This window comes from Fusarium mangiferae (genome assembly GCF_900044065.1).
Source record: "Fusarium mangiferae strain MRC7560 genome assembly, contig: FMAN_scaffold006, whole genome shotgun sequence".
Taxonomy (NCBI): Eukaryota; Fungi; Ascomycota; class Sordariomycetes; order Hypocreales; family Nectriaceae; genus Fusarium; species Fusarium mangiferae.
The window spans coordinates 479,770-496,231 of record NW_024573926.1 but is presented as its reverse complement, the minus strand read 5'-3'; the positions used below and the strand labels follow the sequence as shown (position 1 = coordinate 496,231).

General features: G+C 50.0%; 3 protein-coding genes across 3 annotated transcripts; all 3 read left to right on the top strand.

The window, feature by feature from the left end:
• Nucleotides 1-1,203: 1,203 nt before the first annotated feature.
• Nucleotides 1,204-5,333, top strand: FMAN_02906 (uncharacterized protein; the record flags this gene model as incomplete). Its single annotated transcript, XM_041831656.1, has 3 exons — nt 1,204-1,463; nt 1,990-4,580; nt 4,633-5,333. The coding sequence occupies 3 exons, from the start codon at nt 1,204-1,206 to the stop codon at nt 5,331-5,333; spliced, it is 3,552 nt and encodes a 1,183-aa protein (XP_041682197.1).
• Nucleotides 5,334-7,269: 1,936 nt separating this feature from the next.
• Nucleotides 7,270-10,370, top strand: FMAN_02905 (uncharacterized protein; the record flags this gene model as incomplete). Its single annotated transcript, XM_041831655.1, has 3 exons — nt 7,270-7,457; nt 7,522-9,595; nt 9,651-10,370. The coding sequence occupies 3 exons, from the start codon at nt 7,270-7,272 to the stop codon at nt 10,368-10,370; spliced, it is 2,982 nt and encodes a 993-aa protein (XP_041682196.1).
• A 2,356-nt stretch (nt 10,371-12,726) lies between these two features.
• On the top strand, nt 12,727-14,946 carry FMAN_02904 (uncharacterized protein; the record flags this gene model as incomplete). Its single annotated transcript, XM_041831654.1, has 2 exons — nt 12,727-14,485; nt 14,537-14,946. The coding sequence occupies 2 exons, from the start codon at nt 12,727-12,729 to the stop codon at nt 14,944-14,946; spliced, it is 2,169 nt and encodes a 722-aa protein (XP_041682195.1).
• Between the last annotated feature and the right edge of the window lie 1,516 nt (nt 14,947-16,462).

The following is a 16,462-nucleotide window of genomic DNA, read 5'->3' as shown; positions in this document are numbered from 1 at the left end:
ATAGAACTAATAAAGAACAATAGGTCGAGCTTTTCTATACCAAATCACACAAGTCCCCGCGACAAATAACATCATTCTTGGATATGTATTACGGCTTTCAGCCTTCTCTCCATGTTTGTAGGCATATTACATACCTACCTAGTACTTTAGTACTTATAGCCTTGAGGTTCAAATCAGTGCATGTACTTGGGTCCAGTCCACACCACCAGAGCACTAAAAACAACTATTTTTCATACAAGCCCTTCTGGCTTTTGTCTTTGCCCCTTCTTTCCCTTTCCACGCATATGACTGAAATCCCCATTACGATTCAGTAAAACACTCTGTTATTTTCATAGCGAACTTCGTACCTGCCTTGCGCAGATGTGTGTAAGGGGTCTTAATGTTACTGCGCCACAAAGTCTCACCCAGCTCTCCCACCGACTTCAAACAAAACCCCATTGTTTGGCCAGAGCTTCAGCAGGGATCAAGTCTGACTGGTCCCACCAGCTAAGCATCCACGGATATCATCATTGGCGCCCTCACTAGTCCACTTCACAGGGATGTGTACGCGGGTTCATCGGTTAAGTTTAGAGCTTCCAGTTGGTTTCGGTGGTTGGCTGGCTGATTCGGACTCTAATATGCCAACACCAACCGAAATACCTACGGACTTGCAAGCTAATTCACATCCCCTGAAGTCACCCTTTATTGATAAAAGCCACAGGCTTGGTTAAATGCAGTACGCACCCACTCAGACACAGGTTGGAAACCACGCATGCGGTTGAAGTTGGATACCACCCAATCGAGAGGAATTCCACAGAAATCAAATCGAACAAGACTTGACCCGACTTGGCGTGGTCCAAGACCTCGTAGTCTGGCCTGTCATATAGTTAAACCATTCGGGCTAAAACAAACCAACGACGTCAACTCTCTTATCCTTGGCTCGATCGCCATCCAGCCTTCCACGACAAGACCTCATTACTTCCCAGTCCCTAGCCTTCGACCTTTATCGAACATTGAAAATACATAGCCCAAGTTTGTCATACGAAAATTCTTGCGAGTACCGTCAACCACGACCAGCGTTTCGCAGCGCTGCCGCCACATCGAGCGCATCCACTCCAACACCTCCCGAGCACGCAACAACGAGCGATTCCGGCTTGATCCCCCATATCCTATTCGTCCCTCGACAGCAGGAGGCTGCGGTGCACGGCGACAGCGACGGCAACGATGTCAACGACTTTGGACAACAGCAGCAACACTGGGCTGAACAAGCTGCTGCCAAAGTCAATATCCTCCAAGCGACTTCGAAGGAAACAAGACCGTGAACAGCCAGGGCTGTCCTACGACGATGCCAGTGTCTTTGCACATTCACAGTCGAGTCGAGAAACTTTAGAAAGCGATGGTACACGCTCTGGGCACATTGCAGGAGACGAGGATGAGGGAACAAGCCAGAGCCATCGCTCCTATGAGTCCGATGGAGACGAATCGTGAGTTTTATCAAATTTACTTGTCTCTCCCTGTTCTGTTTTTGTTTCCGTTCTGCTTTTCCCCTGCCGTCATCAACTGGATTCTTCGTGGCAATGATCGTCGGCCTCCGTGTTTTTGCTAGTTCTGTTGCGTGGGAACAGCTGCGAGGCTGAGACCCTCTCGGTCAGTATCTGCGACATCCATGCTTATGTGGCACCAAGAGGAGAGACAAACCGTTCGACGGAACTTATTGCACTAAGAGAGGGATGGCAGATCAAAGCTCCACACGACGCTATGATCGCCCATACTCGCGCTGGCAAGCTTCACAACTCGATTGTTTGTCATTGCATACTTCCCAGCTACCTCTCTTACAACGTCGCTGTCTTCCTGCTTCGTTTTGTTTCTGGTTATTCTCGTGCCCAGCAAACTTGGCACATCTGCCGTCTTCCCCGTGTCCACTTCCCTAGCAAACTCCACTTATCGGTGTAACCGTCTGTGCTCTCTACTGCATTTATCAATCTAACTGGAGCCGTCGTCACTCTTTAGATCCAACTCTCGATACCCGCCGCCTTTCTCTACTCATCCTTCTCAAATAGGCCACCTAACGACAAACTCTTCCGTCGTACAGGCAAAGTATCAACCAGAATCACAGCCTTCGCTTTCAGACGTTGAATCCAACAGTAGTGCTTCAAAATCGTCAACTTTCCCAGCATCGCGAACAGACTCCATCGATTCAAAAGATCCCCGGATCGGCCGGAGTAAGACGGGCTTGCTCCCTCCCCAAAGTTCCGCTCGTCGTTCGCCATCACCTGCTGGTAGACTCAAGGGTATATTCAAGCCCAAGAAGAGCTCTGGGAATAACTCGAGTCCAGAGCGTCGCCCAGCAAGCGAGCCCCAACCATCGTCTGAGACTCGCGACGAACAACAGCCCACCATCTCAGTGGATCCAGATCCTGATCAAGACTTGCCAGTTCTCGAGCCACCAGCTGCAGCTAAGGTTGCTTCGCCCGAAAGACGGACGAGGGTACAGCCCAAGGTTGACACAAATATCCCGCCTCGAACTCCTCCAAGCGGTGACAAACCTGCCCCGGTTATAGTAAACACCCCACCTACACCTACTGAGTTCGCCAACAAATCCGGCCAGTCGTCTCCCGAGAGGAAGTCCTTTTGGAGTAGTCCGGGGAACAATTCGGGTACAAATGGCCGTCCTTCCTCTCAGAACATGAGTGCGAACAGGAGGAGTCGATCGAATTCACAAAACATCGGCCCCAGCAAACTCTCTAACATTGTATCCGCTCCCTTGACACCGACCCAAGAGAGTGATGAACCAACGCCTACGGCGAATCAGAACCCTTCAGGTGGTTTTTTCTCGTCTATGATATCAGCTGCCCAGAGCGCTGCCAATTCTTTCAGCAACACCAGCCTGAATCTTGGCGGAAACAAGTCTCGAAGCGTGACTCCCAACATACAAGAAACACCCGAATCCGACGATACCCAAGACAACGTCGAACCTGCCCCAGTGGCGCAAATGGCGGACAAGAAGGAAAACAGAAAATCCGCAGTGTCAACCATTGGTGCCGGTGAGCTGAGTCTCAGTCAGCTTGGGCTTGCCGAAGCTCCCAGCCTTGTCGCATCTCCAGTTAACGCCAGGTTCCCCGATGTGTCTGACACGCGTGCTCGGTCTGAATCTGCCCCCGTCGATTCTCCAGTGAGTCCTGTGGAGTTTATCCCAGAGGAGTCTTCCAGTCGCCCACGCTCACTCTATGAACCCGTGAGCCGCGAACGCACGCCTCCCCCTCCCGAGCTTACGAACAAAGAGAACGGCGTGCAAAGAACATCCAGTCTCCGAAGTGCTCTCAAACAGAGCCACAGGAAGCGTGGAAGCTCTGTCACTACTGGAACCACTATAGGAGCTGCGATTGCAGCTGCGAATAGTTCACTAGCGCATCCAAATCTGAGCGCACCCAAGCTTACGGGATTCGCTATTGCCAGTAAGAAAAGAAATCGCGATTTTCACGATTTGTTTAAGAGTGTGCCAGATGATGACTATCTCATCGAAGACTACAGTTGCGCCTTGCAGAGAGAGATTCTCGCGCACGGCCGCCTTTATGTCTCAGAGGGTCATCTCTGCTTCAGCAGCAACATTTTTGGTTGGACGACAACACTCGTTATGAGTTTCGATGAGATTGTATCTGTCGAGAAAAGAAGCACTGCACTGCTCTTCAAGAACGGTCTGATGATTTCAACACTGCATGCCAAGCACATTTTTGCCAGTTTCACTAGCCGGGATGCTACATACGATCTGATCGTGAATATATGGAAACTCGGTCATCCTACACTCAAAAGCACGCTTAATGGTGTGAGACTTGAGGGCACCGGTGGCGACAAAACGGAAAAGGTTGATGCTGAGCCTCCAGTGGAGGAGGATGAGACCCACGAAGGCTCGGAGACAGATGACGAGAGTGATGATGAAGAGGAGTACTACGATGAGGATGTCCACGAGGAGATGCACAATGCTAGCATAGCTGCCGAAACGAAAACCAACGGAGCAGATGCTGACGGTGAGAAGGCTGCCTCCAGGAAAGCATCAGGAGCAGCACTTCCAAGTGGGCCGGCATCTGAAGAGTCACCGCCCGCTGCTGGAGGCCCCGCGGACTTCCCAGGCCCAGCTACTCATGCACCCACTGAATGCGGCGACACGGCATCACATTACGACAGAGTGGTTGGCGACGATATCATCCCGGCACCACTTGGCAAGGTGTACAATCTCATGTTTGGCCCAGCTTCAGTTACATTCATGTCGAACTGGCTATCGGGAGAGCAGAAGTGCTTAGAGCTGCAGATGGAGGACAAGAAGGGCCTTACACTGGATAACAGAACGCGAACATTCTCTTACATAAAACCACTCTACGGCTCGATTGGACCAAAGCAGACCAAGACTATTACTTCTGAGACATTAGAGACTTTAGATCTCGAGAAGTCAGTCAACCTTACCTGCTCAACCCAAACACCAGATGTGCCGAGTGGCAATGTGTTTGCGGTCAAAACCAGGTACTGCCTCTCGTGGGCTGAAAACAACGCCACTAGAGTGCAGATGAACTGTACAATTGAGTGGTCCGGCAAGAGTTGGCTGAAAGGTAATTGCAATAGCTCTTTATATTAACCAGATTTGATGCTAACATGGTTCAGGACCTATCGAGAAAGGTGCAACTGATGGCCAGACTACATACGGAAAAGACCTGTTTGCAGCTATCAAGGCAGCAGTATCATCCAAACCAGGAGGAGCAACGCCGGTAGCCCCAGCACTTAAGGGAGGCAAGAGGAAAGGCAAGAAGGCCAAGCTTTCGCAGTCAAATACCGGTGTTGTCGAGACCAGCGTTGCTCCCAAGCGGCCTGCTCAGACAAGTTGGGGTGTTCTTGAACCTGTACGCGGAATCCTGGAGCCAATTGGAGACATTATTCAACCTCTTCTCACTGGAAATGTCATGTACGGCCTTTTGGTAGGGTTGTTGGTTGCCACCTGGTTTGGCTTTGGTTTCACACCTAGTCGAAATGCTTCCTACGGTCGCGAACTTGAGGGCGTCTACCGACCGGACAGGATTGCTGCTTATGAAGAGATGTGGCGAAGAGAGGACACTGAGCTTTGGGATTGGTTGGAGGAACGTGTCGGGATGGACCGTCTGCAAAGCGAAAATGCCGGGACACGCAAGAGGGCAATGGAACCTAAGACAGTTGAAGAGAATTTGCGTGCAACTCGAATGGGTGAAAAAGAGGTGGAAGAAGCAATTCGAGTCACAGAGGAAAAACTAAGAGTACTAAAGGGAGTTATGGAGAAGAAGAGCAAACTTGGCAGATCGACCGGTGAAGATGTTCGATCACAGGGAGTATAGAGATTGTGTATATTTTAGTCATACACCATAGCCTGATGGGAGTAATCAGCGAGCTCCTTTGTTCTTTTGTCAAATACCTTTGTAACAACAAGAAACTATCGAATATATCTATTAGATGAGTTAAGCATCTTTTCAATGCCAAGATGGGGTTGTATTCTGTCGATGGATGGTTACACAAGTGGTGGTGGGTGTATACATGACAAGGCCCGTGATGGTCAGATTGGTCAGCCTTATGCAAGCCGACAAGCCAGTGGCATTCTTGGCTTAGGACAAGGAAGCTGAGCGTTCCTGCATGGGCCCGGTTTGGTTCTGGATGTGGTCAGATAGGAGTTGAGCACTAGGTACTAAGGTAGGTACTTACTATAGGTACTTTGTAGACGTTGAGGCGTAGCTCCGACCACTCAAAGATAAACAGCCACCGGTTTCGTTCAGAACCCTGCGAGAGACACAGACAGAGAGGGGCTCCATGGACAATTGATACAGCGTCGAGATTGAAGGGTTGAGTGCTAAGGTATTTGGTGTTGATGTCAAGACCATAGGATTAGCCTAAGTACCTACCCTGCAGCATGAGGGATGCAGGGAAAGCCGGCGATTATCCTCCAAATTCCCTATCACTTGGTATAGGTACTATTTGTTGCAATCACCTGGTGCACTAAGGTAAGCTAGGTAGCTTGTGAATGGCCTGATTCCACGACGGGTTGAACAAGAAAGAACGAACGGTTCGGAATCTTTGACGTTTCGGTGTGACGCAAGCACGCAGCGGAGACTTTGTACGTGACTAAAACAGCTTACCAGCCTCGTCAGTCTCGCCAGTCTCCTCCAGCAATGTCTGGTGTAACAATGATCATCAACTATTACCGGTAGGTAGTAAGAAATTGACATTGCTAAAGTAATAGGAAACAAACATTCAATACCGAACACGCCTTCACTACCTATATCGAGACCGCAGTTTTCAAGGTCTCTCGACACGTAGAGAGTTATGGCGTATTAGCTCAGCTCAGCCCAGCATCCTCCCAGGCATTCTCTAAAGCCGACTTACAGTCAGTTTATTATGGGGGGCCAGAGCTGTGTCCGCCTTGTTGCCTACCCTGCTTCTTCCCAAGCCACTTGAACCAAACGACAGGGATGACGATGCAATTGTATTGGACGAAAGAAGCAAGTTCCATTGCCGGGGCCCCCGCGTATAGACGGGCGGGGGATGGTTTGTGCTGCAGTTCCATTCTGAGTGAGCTGTGCGAGGCTGATTCTGCTCTAGTCTTCTCTTTGATGTATGTAGGTACATGCAGTACTGTATGTAGTACCGAAGACTCACAACTCCCTGTTCATTCCTCATCGTCTCATCAGATTCAAAAAAGCCTTACCGGATGACGGAGCTCATCCAGCTTCTTAGGCACTGCCCGGAACAAGATCTTTCGCTACAAGGCAACTCTGTCCATCTTCCCAGCAGATCCCCAGGCCCGGGTCCCACGGACGCATACACACTGACTTGACTGACTACCTGCATCGCCTGCATTGGATGGATACAACCCAACATCTCGGATCCACCTCCCTCCACTTCCACCGAGCCGCAAGCTCAAGCTCTAACTAAGCTCCAAGTCCTAGCCCAGGCCTTGAGTCCTACACACTCTTGTCTTATTCGCCCTAGGACAGCATCCTCGCGAGCTGCCTCTCCAGCCGTTGAACTCATCCTCCAGTGGTGATAAACCCCAAAACAATCTATATCGACTATGGGTGGCGCATACCTCTGACTGTCTCTTTATTTGGGGAGGCTGATATTATTACAATCTCTCGCCTCTTTCTCCATCCTTGGAGTGCCTGCTTGGTCTCGCTTGGATCACTTTGTAATTGCGACAGCCCAACAAGCTCAACTTGGCAGTACGAGCTTTGCTTACAGGGTCTGGGAGTAGAATACAAAGCCTTTCTGTTGACTCTCGAAATGGAGTCAAAAAAGCGTTTGTCCCTGGATGGGACAAACTCTGGCTCGGGACCCTCAGCCCTACGCCGGCTCACTCGAAGCCCCAGTCATCGTATAAGTCTTCGGCGATCAAGCACTGAATCCACATCATCCTCCTCCGTCTCCTCGATCGCATCAGAAGACAGTGAGGCATCACCAAAATCTTGTGTGTAAGAGACGACTTCCCCTTTCATTCATCTCGACAAGTCCTCCCCAGACTCATTGGTGCATTAGGACCCGTGGTACTTCAAGCGACGACTGCGCTCTTCATCGATTCATCGTCTGGACTGCAGTCAAACGAAATGAGTGCGACAGAATGACCCCCCAAGAGAAGCTGGAGTGTCCCATGCTGCGCTGCCGTAAGCGATTTGCCAACCACGAGCTCATGCTCCAGCACCTATACTCGTGTAGCTGGCTCTCCACGAGTGAGTATTGGTGTTACGAATGCGGGAAATCCGAACGATTCAACGATTCCAAGTGCAAGCGATGCCTGGGTCACCCATCGCGAAGAAAGAAGATACTGTCCATGGCAAAGAACTTCTTCAACTCCCTCGGTCACAAACCTAAGAGCTCAGCCCTGGAGGATCTTGACCTCGACAGTGACATCGGTGAATCTGAGGCACCACCCAGTTACGATCTCGCAGTGGCACCAGGTGAGCTCGAGCTACCTACGAATGAGATCCATGAGATTGGCTCCAGCGGTATAGTTTTGCAGCCCATATTGGAGAATGAGAACGAGGCAGAGATAAGCCCGGCCCCCATGCCCACACCTTACACCTCATCGCTGCCTACGCAGAACCAGGCACAGACTGTGCCTGCTCACCGCGCCGAGCTCGAATCAGATGCAACCCTCAGCGACCCCCTCGATTTCATGCTGCCGCCAGGCACTGTCGTCCCTGTAAACCTCATCGACCCTGGCTACAACATAACTTCCGTACGGCCCACCCTTCAGCTTCATACAGAAGGCCTAGAAGAGTACCGCAGGGAACAAAAGAGACGCAGTAAGGGCCAGGTCGCACCTAGCACCTCGGTTCGCTCGACAGCCAGTACAAACTCCACGTCGAGCACAAATACGGCGGACACTACTTTCAGCAGAGAAAGCTACAGTATCTCCCCCATCTCGTCCTTCTCTGATCAATGGGCAAGTGCACCAGTCTTCGACTCAGACTTCACCTCCACTGAGAATGGCTTTGGAAGCCCAGGAGGCCTCCTCAGGACGAACTCGTTCGCCATACCTCACAAGGCACCCGCAGCCAAGGGCTGGAACTCTCTCGAAAACGAGGCAGGCATGTCCTATGACTCCCAACCGACTGAACTCCCCACAAACATCCACATGCTCGGTGCCTTGCCTGCCACTAAGTCTGATACTGCGAATCTTAACCAGCCCGTTTTCACATTGAATGACTCCTTCCTTTCCTCTGCTTTCGACCTTGATGCCAACATTGCCCTCATTGACAATAATGTCACGATGCCACCGTCCCTCCATCCCATACCACCTCAACCGAAGGCCGAGTCCTATCATAACCCTCGGTCCCTGATTGGCACGGCATGGAGTACTCTCCAGATGCACGTCGCTGACTCTCTGGCCAAGCTTCATCATATCACCAAGAACCACCTAGTCATACAGCTCAGAAGTCTTACGGCTCCAGTGATAGCTACAAAGGGTCTCGAAACTCTCATGGATATCATCGAAGGTCGTCAGCCGACTGTTCCCATCAATGTCCTCTGTTTTGTTCACTTGGTCTACTGTTTCTCACTTATTGTTCACGAGCAAGATGCTGCAAACAGATCTTCGGATCTTTTCGTTCAAGCGATGTCGTACAGCGCCTTGTTTTCCCGTCAAGATCGCCAGCTGTATATACAGATTGTCGAAACTCTGTGGAAGCCAGCTGATATGAGCAACGCTGACCTTGTGAACCTGGTTCGAGCCAAGTCATCACTAATGGCACACTCGCCTGGCTCGAAAGGGAAAGGAATTGAGTCCAGAAACATGATGCCCGCCAGTGTCGACTCGCTAGCGTTTTTAGCAATGTATTTCCTAGACCAACTGGAAAATGCCACCATCCATGTGGTAGACGACGCACAAGTTCTATCGTCTGATCTCTTTTTGGGCCACTGCAATAGCCTAGATAGGGCTCATATGGATTCGACACAAACCATGGCTGCAAATCTCATACTCAAGCACAACTTTCAGCTCTATACTCATTATCAAGCATTTGCAAATAATCTGAACAACATCGCTCGTCGCGCCAATTCAGAGTCGACGCTTCCACGGCGCTTAGAACTCGAGCTTATGGAGTGTGGAAAGGTGAGTGGAAAACAGACGCTCCGAGGTCAAGACAAGACTAAACATTCCAATGCAGATGCACCTACCCCCAGACATTTACTTCGATGGCTATATCCGCTTTGTTCGAGAACAGATGGATTCTATTTATTGCACGGCTACAGCAGAAGGCTCTTACCGGGCTGTCTATTACCGACAATGCATTGAGCTTATCAAAACTATTATTGGTGTCCCGTTACAACCGACGGCTGAGCACGCAGTTCAAAACAGCTCAGTGAACCAAGACGGCTTTGATGATATCGATGAATTCTTCAATGCCATGTCGCCGAACAACTTCAATTTTAGCCCGATTGGCCCATTTGATGCAGGGCAGCCTTTGGACTTCTCATGCCTGCCGAACACCATTGATCCTGGTACTTTGAACCCGCTACCACTTCCTACGCCTGCAGACACGAATTCGGTGCAGGCAACTTCAACAGCCGCAAATTCACCCCCTTCTCCAGCTCCAGCAGCATCCTCCTCCTCTCCAGCAGCAAAAATCAAGTCGGACAGCAGTTGCAAATTGTGCGGATATACACCTGAAGGTGACCCTCGATGGTTCAGCGGCAGTATGGCCAAGCACATGAAACTGCAACACTCAACAAAACCTCCAACCATCTACCGCTGTCCATATCCCGGCTGTACAAGTCAGTACAAGAATAGACCAGACAATTTGCGCCAACACCAGATAGAGAAGGGTCACTTCCTAGAGGGACAAGACGTTGTAAAGCGATCGAACAAGCGGCGCAAGATTGAGTGACGTTTGGTGCAAAGGTTTGAAAAGGGAATTGTTTCTTGCAGAGAGCTCTTCGTGGGGACAGTTACGAAGGGGCTAATGCTGATGTATTCGTTTTGCTTCCTCGACTTCCCTTACTATTGTTCATAGACAACATTTGCATGGCGTTTTGGTTGGAAACGAGCAGCGGAGTGCTACTTTGGAAACATAATATAACGGGCGTAATGCATTTCTCGTTATCAAACACAGCAGACATTAATATATGGTTATTACAATTTACGGCGCGTGCTCATACCACGTTGACAATTTTCAATACACGGAGTTGCTTCAACTATTTCGTCTGGATGCCTACCGCAATATGCAGTTCCACTTGAGACAAATCAGAACATGACTACGTGTTGATGTGTAATGGGTATGAAATTATACTATCAGCAATTTTGAGTACTCAGCAACGAACACATACAAACGCATATACGCTTATACAAATACCCTGCAGTTTCGTGTATCTCATCTTTTAGCAGCAAGTTGAAGTCAATTCTAATCCACGGAATAAGTAATCATAAATTATCTTCCAGTCATGCAAACTAGGCCACACTAATGAAGTACTTAATGAGCAAGATGGTGACGCTACAACTGCATTGAGGTGCAACACGTCAATCTTTGGCCTGCTGGTCCCGTTTCTGAACAAGCCTCTGACTGAGAACGGAATGCTCGGCAAAGCTACTTGTAGGACAGAGACTTGATTGATGATTGGATCAGTCGAAAAGCACTCGGAGTCACGTGCTAAGCTTGTACGGAAACTGAAGAAATACGAAGAAATAGAGGTTAAAGTTGTATATATACAAGTTAGGTTTATTAGATACGGGATGGAATTGATAGGGGTGTTACTGCAGTATAATCAAAGCGCATCAGGAACCAAATTGAATAAAACCATGATCAGAAGTGTTGAGTTTCCTGATCCAACAAGAAACAGTTCAGCCTAGATTGCTACAAGGTTAAAATGGCGAGAACTTAATTCATTGTTAACTTGAAAGTACCTACTGCAAGTACGTATGAAACTGAACAATTAATCAATATCAAAGTCGCCTTACTTTGGGCAAAATTTGTATAGTAGGTATTAAGGTAGTTTTGTTTTCTAAGAGCCGCAGAAAGAGATATCCAAGCAATACAGGGTAAAACAATTAATGCAATTCCTCCGAGACTCAAAGTACCGAAATGATAGACACTACGCATGGCTTTCGATACAAATTGTCACCAAATTCACTTTCACTTACAGGGGCTAGTTCGCTGACGCAGCGACGCGGCGACGCCACGAGACGCCACGCCAGCCATAGAGATCCCCCACAGTTTTGGGAAACATCGTCTGGCTGCCTGGTTGAAGTCCAACGAAGAGAAAGAAGGGAGGATGACGGACACCCGCCCTTCACCACTTGGTCGTTTTCTACATATCTGTTATGTTGTTTGACCAGAAGGTCCGCCTACTGCACAGTAAGGTGTTCAGACTCACACGAACCTTACACCAGAGGGCTCAGACAACAAGGTCAGACACAGACAGTGCAACGCGAGACGAAATCACACAGTGCTGCAGCAGTAGAAGAGGCGTGTTCATCCATCTGCTTGCTCTGGTTGCTGCACTGCACCCTTTCGGCTCTTTTGCCCTCCCACCTTTTCATCTTTTCTTGCGTTGCTGCTCTGTCATCGTACCAAATCTGCTATCAAATCTGTCTCCCTTCGCCCCCTCCCCCTGCCAATTTTCTCTCCCCCCTTCGCTCAGGCCAGGCATCGTCAGGCCAGGCAAGCAGGCAGACTTTTCCATCCCCATAATTTTGCACGCCTCTGCATAACCCGCAACCACGCCTCCTCCTCCCCAAGTCCAGAGCTTCATTAATCACACCCCCAAAGATCCTGGGTCCCAGGGTTTGCTTCATACACACGCTCCGCAATCTGAACTACACTGCACCGCACACCACCGCGCTCCGCTCCGTATCAGCAGCACCTCGTGCCCGGCGAAATCAACGTCACGGCAGCATCTCTCGTCACTCTCTGACCGTCACCGCCACCGGTTACCGTCACGGCCTTCGGCTTCGGCAACGGAGGCCACAACGACACCCACCGGCAGGAGCGTCAAGACGGATCGCGACAACCTCATCGAGAGCCTCGTGATAAACACGCAGCCGAGTCTCGACTCGACCAGACTGAACTTCCCAAGTCACGCCACGTCACGTCACGTCGTCTTGCCTACTCACTTTGTCGCGATCGATAAACGATAACAACGCATCTGGCGTACCCATTGGCTTCACTGGTCTTCCAGGCTCAATTGTTTCGCGTTCAAGCATTTACGTTTACCAACCGGCCTTTCTGCCGGGCCTGACCAGGCGATATGTCGAGTCTGCGTCCAGGATCCAATAACCACACTGGCCTCAACTTTCCCCAGACCAGTCTTCGCCGCAACCCATATCCTCCAGTGCCTCATCCAGGCCAACAGAACAAGCAATCTCCCGCGCCTCATTCTGCGTCCCCTTACCAGACTCAGGCATATCAGCCTCAGCAGACGCCAGCTGGATATCCCCAGCATCTTTTCTCAAATCCTTCGCATGTCAACGGCAGTCTTTCCAATGGCCCCTCGCGTTCTTCCACTTCTCACATGCCTAGTGCGGTGCCGAATCCGCTTGATGTGTCTAATTCCCGAGGACTATCGCAGTCACGCTCTCAAATGATGTTTCCAACCCTGGGACAGGTTGTGCCGAACCAATTACACCACCCCCAGCAGCAACAGCAGATGCATCCTCAGCACTTGACCCATCCATCCCACTCTCTTGCCCAGCCTCGACAAACCCTTCATCAGCACCATGCTCAGCAGTCGCCTCAGCAGCGGCCTCAATCTCAACAGGCTCAGCCAACTCCCAAGATTGGCCAGGTTCAGGTCAAACCCCAGGCACCTTCTCCTCCCTTGACCCAGCAGTCGAGCCAACAGCAGCAGCCAACGCACCAGCAGCTTCAGCAACAACTCCAGCAGCAACAGCAACAGCACCATTTGCAGCAACAGCAGCAATTGCAGCAGCAACAACAGCTTCAGCAGCAGCAGGCACAACAGCAACAGCAACAACAGTTGCAGCAGCAGCATCATCACCAACAGCAACAGCCGCAGTCGCAGCCGCAGCAACAAGCGCACCAGCAAGTGCACCCACAGCAGCAGCAACATGCACAGCAACAACATCACCATCAACAACAGCATCAGCAGCAAGCGCAGATTCTCTCTCAACAGCCACAGCAGCAACAGCTTCGAACTCCCCAACAGGAGCAGCAGCAGCTTCAACACCCGCAGCAACATGAACCTCCGAGATCCCAAACACATCAGCAACCTGCGCCTCGACAACAGAAGCAACAGAAGCAACGTGATCAACAGCGTGATCAGCAACGTGAACAGCAGGCACAGCAGCAACAAATCCAACAGCAGCAGCAGCAGGCTCAACAGGCACAGCAACAGCAACAGCAAGCCCAGCAGCAGGCCCAGCAGGCCCAGCAAGCTCAGCAGCAACAAAAGCCACAACCCCTTCCTGCAGAGCCAATTCAGCCGCAGCCGCAGCAGCAGACTCAGCCACAGCAGCAGAAGCAAGATGCCAATGGCAGCGAGTCGATGGATATTGACAACCAAGCAAATGGGGAGGAGAGCGGAGGCCTAGACATGAAAATGCTTGCTGATCCTAACTACATCCCAACTCAGCCTTTGGGCGAAATGATGTCCCCTCCGCCAGAAGGCGGAAGCTACCCTACTCTTGAGGCGGTCCAGAAGGCTGTTCTCAGATACTGCACCTCAGTCGGCTATGCTATTGTCATTGGTCGCTCAAAGAAGACAGTGCCTGGCTTGAAGAAGGTCCTCTTTGTTTGCGATCGTGCTGGCAAGCCGCCGAGTCGTGTAAGCCCCGAGTGTCGCAAACGTAAAACATCGTCCCGCAAGTGTGATTGCCCGTTCGGCTTTTTCGCTATCGAGCAGCGTACCCAGTGGACGATCCGATATCGCCCTGACCCTGCCCATCTTCAGCATAATCATGGCCCAAGCGAGAGCCCTTCCCACCACCCAGCTGCCCGGAAACTCGATAGTCGAATGGTTGCTGCGGTAAAACAGCTTAAGGAGAACGGTGAGTTACTCAGACTAGAGGAACTGATTCCATACTAACTGCAATGAGCAGGCGCTGGTGTCTCGGAGACGCTGCAGATACTGCAGACCGAAAATCCGGATTGTCATCTTCTGCCACGCGATATATACAACGCTCGCGCAGCTATCAATCGCAACCCTCAGAAGGTTGCTACAGGACTGGCAGAGAACAGACCAGCTATCTACAGCAAACCTCACCAGTCCCCTGAAGATCGCATTCGCGCTGAGTTGAGACGTGAAATCGCAAAAGCTCGCGAAGAAATGCAAGAAATGGAGGAAAAGAAGGACAAAGAAATCAGCGAGCTGAAGACGAAATTGGAAGAAAAAGAAGTCATCATAAGAAAATTCGAAGAGTTCATTGATATTTGTAACGAAAGGGTTATGTTTCAACGACAGCGACTAGCAGGAAGCAACGGAAATGGGGCAAATCAACCGCAAGTCTGATCTGACCCAATGGCGCATCGGTTTGTTCCAGTGGTGAGTATGGAAACAGAAGTTGGATTGTCTTCGATTAGTACAAAGGCGTTATGATCGGGAATGTTTGGCAAATGCTTACACTTATGAGACTGGTTTTGCGCAATGCTTATTCAAGTTGATCCTGGGCGGCAGGCTTGTTTTCTTTCTGGAGCATGGTTTTCAAGATTATGACGTGGCTTTCGTTTTAGCACTCGAAATTTGTGTGGCTGACATATTTTCACGGCAAGAAACGGTGATGATTGGAATACATATTTGTTGAGCGATCCGACCCTGAAATGCATCGATGAGTGATAGCTGCTATTGGGCTTAATATAGATCAATGCACTGGTGTAAATTTATTAACCTCGTCCACCTGTTATATAGTTGTGATATCGACAAAAGGCGTTTAAAACGTCGAGTCTGTAGCCACAGCTTAACTTACTTTCTACATCCGTTGTGGATACCAGAGGCTTGGTGGCCTTATGATTAACTGATGGCAGTTGAGTTTATACCACGTAGCGAAAGGTATTGACGTTGACCTTTAAGGTGCCTTGTATTCATTATTTAAACATGTATCTCTGCATAAGACCCCATACAAGCAAGGTACTATAAAGGTAGGGTACTCAAGGTAGGCCTGGTAAGCAAGGACAAGTAGCAGATTTGGGGATGGATAGAACAGTAACTTCTAGACAGCTGGAGTGTAGATGCTCATGGGTTGTGTTTTAGTGTTTTAGTGTTTTGGTTCGTCTGCGTCTTCCATACTTACATGTCATTGGATGCCATCAATAAGCACCAATACTGGTATACAGTCGCAGATGGTTGCTGTAGATTTTAGTCTCATTTGCTTTGCAAAGTTGCAGCCCCTGGCCCGTGTCTTCAGTTGATGCCAGGCCTTTTCTTTAGTGCGTTTCGACCAATCAAGGCTCACAAGCATCTCCGGTTGGTTGCATATGGGCTGGATACGTGCTGGACTGCCCCACTTCCTCAACCTGCAGTGACTCCAGCGGGCTGTAACGGGCTACAGCGCGTTTATCTCCTGTGAGAGCGACTGTTTTAGGTGGCCTGACGTCCAATGGCATTCTGACACATCCATTTCAGCCAATTGCCGATCATGCCCGATCATTCACGACAGGGGTACCCCTGGATTTAGTCGCGTCTTGAGAAGCCCGTAAATTCGGTAGAGCCAAAGCTCAGGTGTGTGAGGTGCCCTTATTGAAAGTCAACAACTCCTGGATGAACTTCATTTTAAATCACCAAATCCCAACGTGTCGCTGAAGACTTCATAGCACTTCTGCGACTTCATTTCACGACCATCTACAGTTGATCGTCAACTACACGCTCCTTAGTCTTTGAGCTCATCTTTTGATTTTGCTAAAGCCTTTTAATATCTAACTTGTCACCACGTTTGCGTCCAACCCGAAGCTTGCTCGACCGCCACATACAACCTTCTCGATTGCGTCCTTTACCCATAGCCCACTGACGATTCGGAAATGATCTCGTGCCA